The sequence below is a fragment of the Aedes aegypti genome, chromosome 3 (assembly GCF_002204515.2).
Source record: "Aedes aegypti strain LVP_AGWG chromosome 3, AaegL5.0 Primary Assembly, whole genome shotgun sequence".
NCBI lineage: Eukaryota > Metazoa > Arthropoda > Insecta > Diptera > Culicidae > Aedes > Aedes aegypti.
This window is the reverse complement of record NC_035109.1, coordinates 201,554,451-201,563,238: the sequence shown is the minus strand read 5'-3', so window position 1 is coordinate 201,563,238 and position 8,788 is coordinate 201,554,451. Positions and strand designations below refer to the sequence as shown.

The 8,788-nt window shown below is 40.6% G+C and overlaps 1 protein-coding gene across 2 annotated transcripts in view; it reads right to left on the bottom strand.

Moving 5' to 3' along the window:
* Window positions 1–356: 356 nt before the first annotated feature.
* The window catches only part of LOC5580156 (neurogenic locus protein delta), an 80,251-nt gene continuing 71,819 nt past the window's right edge, over window positions 357–8,788 (bottom strand). For both annotated transcript variants that reach the window (XM_021854749.1, XM_021854747.1), the window contains exon 6: window positions 357–4,179. In XM_021854749.1, the coding sequence (XP_021710441.1) occupies window positions 2,421–4,179 (1,759 nt within the window). In that variant the 3' untranslated portion in view covers window positions 357–2,420. The remainder of the gene's footprint in view (window positions 4,180–8,788) is intronic.

Here is an 8,788-nt window from a genome sequence, read left to right as displayed (position 1 = left end):
CAAACTGTCTGTGTTCCGAACTCCCTTGCCCTTCTGAACAACTTTGCCGAAGACACGAACTTTCTATCTCATGTGGATCACAATATAGCGCCACCTAGCGGTAAATTGCGAACTACACTGATTGCCTTCCGGTTGTACGCTGAAGATCGCTTCTTTGTAAATCATAAGGATCTCGAGATATAGCAATGTGAATTTACCCGTTTTGAGGAGATACTAAACCTTTTGGGGGTGATTTAATCCTCAACTGAGTGTTACTTACTGCGTCCGTGTTTATGACGGGTAGTGTAATTCAAAAAATTAGATGGGATGATGTTCAATGGGTTGATTTTCTTTCATATAACTGATAACACCGTAGCTATATTTTGCACTTATTGTGAATTTTATTTATAAATCAATTTTAATTCAGTCAATTTGTTCAATATATTATAAAAGTAGGAATTTACAAAAACATGTAAACTATTCATTTGACTTAGTTCTTCATTTTCTTGTTTCTATTTTATTCAAACTGTTCGAATACACTTACTTGTAACGAATATCTTACGCGCTAGGGTGTTTGTGTTAAAATTAAGTATGGATCACAATACTTTTATCCGTTGTTTTTCTTTTCCTACCGTGAAAACAAAGATGCGGGAGAATAGCTTACAATAAGTATCATTATCGCTTGTCATGTGAGGGCCACCGTCATTTTTTTTCTCCGTTTCCGATAGAAATGTCGCAATCAATATAGAAATAGCGGGTATCACATTTAGGCTGTTGACCATAAAACATGATCATGATCAAAGCTGTCATGAGTTTTTTTTCATAAATATATAGTTGGATATGACTGGCTATAGGCTTGCGTTTCAATTTGGATACAAGGTTTTTTTAAATACGTACATAGAGAGTAAATAGAAATCAGATGATTATAGGTAACTCAGGTAGCCATTATGCCATATATCGGGTTAAAGTGCTGATATACGGCCGTATATAAGGAGTTTGGCCCGATATATTGCTTGTTGTTACCTGGCTAGTGATAGAAATGTGTCCTGGAAAGGATAGACGATTTTTATGAATTGACTAATCATAAAATTTGATTATGGCAGTGGAATTTTAATAAATCAGTGAGTTCGAAACTTCCTTGTTTCAACATGCTGTGTCCCGCCAGGACCCAGCACGTTGACCAGGGAGGTTATGATTTGGATTTGAAAACATGCATCAAAAATAGCTTGGCTAACAGTGCGATTGTCATTTGACAATTTGCAGTTAGCATAAGCTATTTATGAAAGTTTTGGTTAGCCTAAATTACAATCGCATAGAGAGAATAGGGTCGTAAATAAATATGTAAATACTATGTACAAAAATCACCACCTTTGTAAATATTGCGAATCCTGCATAGCAGAACTCCGATAGTTTAACGCTTGATTCTATTGAGTTTACTTCAAGTTGTTTCTATTCTAGGATGATAACATGCCCTTCTGTGCAAATATGTGCTTCAATGTCAGTTCGGTTTTACCAGCGTAGGCATTTGTGAAGTGATCGTCATATGAAGAATGTTACAGAGAGGGTTCCAAACTTTTGAAACGCTGCACAGAGTGCCAAAATGCAAAAAAACGACCTTTCGTAAGGCTTCCTGATATGGCTGATTTCATCCTACAAGTGTTCTGTTTCGTATTTTCTACGTCAGTCAAAATACCCTTTACAAAACTGATTTTAAAACCCTAGGAAAATTTAATAAAAATGATGCTCTTCGTTTTCAAGGTGTTGGTAAAAAGAGTTTAAATGATCTTACTGCTAAAAAATATTTACAGTTGATTGTGTTTTTTTGGAGTACACCTAGGTCAACATCTATCATCTTTCCAACGTTGAGGGCGTTGAGAACTGGCCATGGACTGGAGCTTTGTCAATTAGAGTTGGAATTGATGTAATAAGTATAAAAAAAAAACGAATTAATCGAGATCCATTCCGATGCGGAAATCGGAATTGGGGGCGCGAGGCTCGTAAGGTTTCATATTTTTGACACACGAGTACTCTGTGATATGACAAAGGGTTGTTACAGGTAGATTTAACTTTATTTCTGTCCGAATCTCGGTTTTCTAAAAACAAGCTCATTCCCTCATAATCGTTTTTAGTGAAAGCTTCTATGCTTGGTCGGTTTGATAAATATAATTCAAGATTTACAATTCATAAATTCTATATGTTCAATCAATGACCAGCTAAGTAAAATTTGAATATATTGTAGTTTTTTACAACGTGCTTTGGAATCCTAAACGAACTTAACGAATTCATTCTTGTAGTAATTTCACTGATTTGTTCTAAATAGTGCAATATAAAAGAAAATAATTTAAAGTTAACTTTAGTTACAAAGAATACGTCTTGCACGTACTTTTAGGTGATAAGCGGGAGATCTATTTCAAAAAAAAAGTTGTTAATAATTTAAAATCCTACACGTGCGGCGGACTGCATGGGCCGACAATCTGCCTGTTCTGCTGAGAGCTACTCCACCGAGTGTTGCATAAACTGGCATCGGAAAGAACGGATATCCGTTTTTCCAGCAGCATTTCTTTGGTACTGACCGCTGCTGCTGTCGATGAGGTAGTAGGAGTAGCTGCACCAGTCGAGCCGCCAGCAGCCAGTTGCGACGATTGTGCTCCTCCCCCGATGGCTCCTCCAGCAATCATTTGCGACGCCCGGTGCATCACCATTGGGTCGGTGTTGAGTTGTTTTTGAGATTTGGCACGTTGCAAGGTAGTAGGAACTGCTGCTGCCTGGTAGCATTGCTCGCTACTAGCAGAAGGTGTCTCACCATAACCGCCGGGAATTCCGCCGTATAAACTACTATTCATTAGACAGCCCTCGTCTAAACTGGCTGAAGTGGCCATATTGTTAACGCTTTTGTCCCAGGTGTTTTTGATCATATGATGCGATGTGTCCAGGTTGGTGAGGGCGCTGTTGCTGCTTCTTTTCGACGAAGACATGGAATTATGGTGATGGTGGTGCGTCATATGCGAAGCATTTTGCTCGTTTTGCTTTCGTGCTTCAGCGTCATCTTTCTCCTGCTCACGTCGGCGTTTGCGTTTCATACAGATTACCACAGCTGTTGCAATAAAAGCGGCCAAAGGCGTTGCGACCGAAAATATAGCAATCAGCACAATTTGTCCACTGCTGAGGCCGTCACTTCGGCCACTTTGAGCTTCATGGTGTCCACTTGCGACATGAGCTGATATACTCCCCGTAGCCGAGTCCCAACTGGCCGATAAAGCCTCCTCGTCACAAGTCGACCCTCGGAAGCCTCCAGCGCAGACGCATTGGAAACTGTTCACTCTGTTAACACATGTTCCGCCATTCTTACACGGTGAAGAACTACACTCATCCACATCAACGCTACAATCTTTTCCAGTGAATCCGGGCCGACAGTTACATCGGTAATCGTTGTTCAGGTTGATGCACGTACCTCCGTTGGCGCAGGGCTTTGTCAGACACAAATCTACCTTATTTTCACATAGAGACCCTATGAAACCTGGTACGCACTGGCAGCGAAATTGATTGACCATGTCGACACACGATCCACCATTCATGCACGGATTACCCTGGCAATCGTCGATATTCACTTCACATCGAGTACCGCTATATCCGCTGGGACATTGGCACACAAACGAATCGCCTTTGTTAAAGCAAGTGCCGCCATTCTCGCAAGGACTTGGATTGCATTCGTCGACCTGAACTTCACAGGCCATCCCACTGTAGCCAATCGGACATTCGCACTTAAACCCCAAGCTCGTATCCTTACACGTGCCATGCATGCAGGGTTTCTCCGAGCAAGTGACGGTTTCCTTCTCACAGTGCGTCCCGATCCATCCTTTCATGCATTCGCACCTATAATGGTGGCGTTCCTTATCGTCGTGGCACGCTCCTCCGTTCAGACAAGGCATGGCCGCACAGTCGCTGATTCGGGTCTCGCAATCTGTTCCGATGTAGCCGGGAGGACACTGGCAAGTGTACGAACCTTGTCCGGTGTTGAAGCAAGTTCCTCCATTCTGACACGGTTTGTGGTTGGTGCAGAAGTTCAGATCCTGATTGCAGAACAATCCACCCCAGCCTTCGTTGCAGAGGCACTCCCAGGGCTTCTTGCAGGTCCCGTGTATGCATCCCGGATAGGGTTCACACTCGTCGCACAGGGCACCCTTCCAGCCGGATTGGCAACTGTGGAAATAAAAAACGAATACGAAAGAAGCGGTTTAGTTAAAGAAATTAAGTATTAAGTATATTAAGCAGAATAAATAAGTACAGTTTATTCGATGACGATGAATGATGATGCAGTCAAAATAAATGTTAAGATCTTTAGGATCAGAATAAGTAGATTTCTAACGATAACTGAATTGCTCAAAATTATTTACCGTAATCCGGAGTCAAATTGATCTATTTGGCCGAATCGGTGTAACAAGTAGCAATTCTTTCTAAGAGTGCCTAATGTTTCGTCGGAATCGCATACCTTCCATGTTTTCTAATTTATAGATGTCTAATGATAATTTTAAATTGTTTAATTCATATTTAATTTACTTTTGCATATAGATATTCACAGTTTCTAAAGATGTTGGTGTAGCAATACTATTAGAACAGCCAGTGTAAGCTGAAGCGTGAAGTACTGAACGAATTTTTTACTTTACTTTTAATTTTTTTTATGCCCAATTGTTTACCAACAAGACAATTTTATTTTCTTCGAAAAAAATACGCGCCGGATTTCGGATGTCCGAAAAAAAGGACTCAGTGAAACCAAAAGAAACCAATCAGGAGCAAAATGAAAATAAAAGAGAACCAGGGAATACTCAGAGGATATAAGAAATCTATGAAGATTGCTCAGAAAATCCGAGCATGCTTTTCTCAGAGAGAGGGCACCTTAAAAAACTGGACGAAGTATGAACGGCTGACTGCTAGCAGCATAAAGCCGGGAGATGAAATCGATGTGGATGAATTCGTAAATCGGCTGCGACTGCAAGCATTCCTTAAACATCCGATCAAGTCGGTCCCAAATCGGTATCATAGTGGTGTCCCGAAGTTGAAACGGTCATCAAACAACGTCGAAAGTCACTTAGAGCATTGAAGCGTATCCGAGCAGCAGGACAAGACACACTAAATACACTAACAAGGTTCCAAGAATCCAGATCAGCAGCGAAAAAAGCAGTCAAGGTAGCTAAAAATCGGTCATGAGAAGATTTCATTGGAAAAATATCAACAAATAGCACTGCAGCGGAAATGTGGAAAACGGTCAATACGTTGAGAGGTAAGCGACAATTTCCAACGGCCGTTATCAAGCGACCTAACGGATATACCGATAAACCGGAGGAAGTTGAAAAAGAACTTGTGAAGCATTACTGTGAGAAATCGGCGACCACAAGCTACCCTCCATTGTTTCAAATGGCGAAGGAGAAAGCCGAACAGGATCGCGTAGATTCTCTGCCTGATACAAATGACGTATACAACTCGTACTTCACACTAAATGAGCATCTGTGAGCACTCGATAAAGGTCGGCGTGTCTCTACTGGCCCAGCATCAGTAGGACATCCGATGCTAAGAAGATTTCCTTTTTCCGTGAAAATTGCGTTGTTGCAGCCAGGCTTGATAGAAACTCTTCTGAGGAGAAAAAATTGAACTCGAAAAATTCAACACAGATCCTCAAGCGATTCGAGTGAGAGTGCAAAAAAGTGCGAGGATCCTTCCTCATTTCGATTAGTTTTCCTTCTATATTTTAACTAGGATGCTCTTTAATGATACCTTCCACGAATTGCTCGAGAGATGCCTTCTGGGCTTTCATCGAAGATTCTCACAGTCATTTTTCGTAAACTTTTGGAAAATTCCGGAAACAATCTACGAGGTATTTCTGAAGAATGTCCTGAAGTTATCTCTGATGAAAAAACTTGAGAGTTATCCAATGAACTACTGCAAATAGAACTCCTCTCTGATGAAACTTTTGGACCCTGGACGAAGTCTTGGATGATTCACTTGATAAATTGATGAAATATTTTTAGGAGAAATCGCTATTCCCTTAACAATGTCTGAAGAAATATATACAGAAATAATTTGAGGAACAACTGCAACAATTTTTGAATTTTTGATTTTTCAAGAATACAAGGAAAATAAATTTGAGAATACGAGAAACCTTTGGTGGAATCTGCTGCAGTAGTATACTCTTCATGAATGTTAGAAATTCTCTAAACGAAGCTCTGTAAGTAATGTCTGAGGATTGGAATTCGTTGAGATATTCTTAGAATAATCGCTAAACTTTTTTTTTCAAAAATCCTAGAATTTTTCTCGTTGTTTTTTTTTGACCAATCAGCGTTAGACTGCTGCAGATTATTGTTGGCCACCTCCTTCCGTTTACGCCCGTATGGTCAACTATCGCACTGATGCTGTATACGGAAAGTGAGGGTTATTTGTACGTGTGAACACAACTACTGGCCACTTAAGGTGAAACATCTCAGAATCCAAAGATGGCCGGCACAATGGCCGACTTGTGTCCCTACTCACGATTTCAAAGGCACAAAACTGGAGAAATAGTTGGCAAACGTTTCTGATCTTCTTATTTTAAGCTTTCTGCTAGTGCACAAAACCAAAATAAAAAGTGCACGGTCGTTGGATGCTTTCTTTGTGAGATTTGTGCCTTTGAAGTTTTAGTGCAATCTTAGAAGTTGATTCAAAACTGTTTCACCTTAAGCTCCATTGAAAAAATCTTGGAAGAATTCCTGCGCATGAATCCAGAGGGATGTCTAGAGGAATATATATTTGAATGATTCTCTAGAAGAAAAATCTGAATGGGTTCCTTTAAGTATGTTTGTAGAATTTTCTAAGGTATCTGTGGAGGAGTCGCGTAACTATTAATGGTACCGTGGGAATATACCAGGATCCTCTTCGAAAAGTTTCCCGTGAACACTTGCAGAAACTTATTTTGATTATTAAATGATTGTGTCCTCAAATTTTCATGGAATTCTTTTTGAATTCCTTCAAGATTCCATTATATCTTATTATATTTCAAGAAACTTCTCGAAAAACTCCTCTAGTTTTAGTTTATGACATGAAAACGATCTTGCTTAATTGGGAAGATATCAAAAATGGTCGTTTGGCGCAAATTTTGTAAAAACGTGTTTTTGTGGTCAATTTGTATCCTTCCATGCGTCAGCGTCGATATCCAGTGATAGTTGTGTCGGTACCCGGGTCGTTACCGTACCTCTCTGCAGCTGGACCTGTGCAGTTGATCCCCCGTGGGCATCATTTGCAAACCGTTTAACGAGTGCCATCAAGCTTTGATTATCAAGCGCGAAAGGGGAATACCGGTGCTCGCAAGTGACTGCGTGATTGTGGTTGTGTCCATAAATTTCACTCGGTAACATTTCACGTAAGCGTTCCAGTGGCAACTCTTCCAAGTATTTAGAGCCCAAGCCGAAATCGTGTGAAAAGTACGACGTGTGCAGAAAGCCGGAGAGATTTGCATGGGCAAAACGCGGAGAAAGAATGGAGGCAACGAAAGACTGATAAGTAAACGTATACATCAATAAATCAATGTTATGCATACAAATTATTATTCATAAGAAATCGGTAGGCAATTTAGAGGTCTGTTAACGTTTTTACCAGGTACTCAGCCTCTCACATAAAAATGAGAAGAATGGCTGGCAGCTGGGCACATGTGCGAGTGTGTTTGCACTAAAGCAGTTGACTTTCCCACTGGCTGTCGTTTTGCCAGCGCCGATATGTGCTTTAAAGGATTGTGCGATCGTTTGGGATAGCCTGCTTCTGTCAAGTGTCGATAATTGTAAAATTGAATAAATCTATTAGGCAAAAGCAAATTCACATAGGTATTTCAAAAAGTCCCACTCGAAAATGTCGCTTCGAATCGCCCAATGCTAGATCGAAACTACCGAACCTGTATAAAGTTGAAGAAGCAAAACGGCAGAAGCCGCAATACTTGTTTTTAGTAGGGAAATAAGGTTGCAAACTAATGCCTCCGCCATCAAATAGCACAAATAACATTGCAACGCTCGGATTGCATGAGAACGTAGCGCTACTTGCTTGGGCGACAGTGATGCGAAGAACTGAGAAGAGGTGTTCAAACCGGATAAAACTGATGCAATTGAAGGCGCTTGAGCAAGTGCCTGATTCTCTGGTGTTAGATACTTTTTTGGAGACACGTAAACGAGCAAACTAGGTAGCAAAAGGTATCATCAATTATACGCAACCTGTAACATTTACACTTCCATTAGTGAGGCTTATTTTAAGATTGAATTGAAATTTATTCATCCTGTTGTATGAGAGGCAACGGATTGAAGCTTCTGTATAAGATACAATCAGGTTACTAATCGAATACACACTCAAGAGGTTTGGGCTATTGACTGATGTGCTCTCAACAAAGGAAAACAGATCTTCCCCGCGCGCACATGTTAAACCAAGTTAAACCACGTCGCGTTGATGTCACTCTTGTCCAAGCGAAAGCCAGAGGAGCTTAAAGGCGTGAGAAATTTCTTTAAAATTGTATCGCTTCCTTCTTGGCCCCGTGCTCTCCAATCCGTCCCCATCGTCCTCGTTTGCGCCATCCATCGGCTCATTCGCTTTGTTTATTCCATTTTAATTCCTTTCGTTGGGTCCTCTCTACCGCCGTTCCGAGTCTTACTTCGCCATCAGTTAAAAGTGAGTCAATTCGCGGTTGAACGAATATATATAGATTATAATGTGAAGATACGACAAATCGATAAAATCGATAAATCAATTTTAATGGCCATTCAACAGAGGAAGATATACATTTTTCACCAAGGCCCGGGATGAT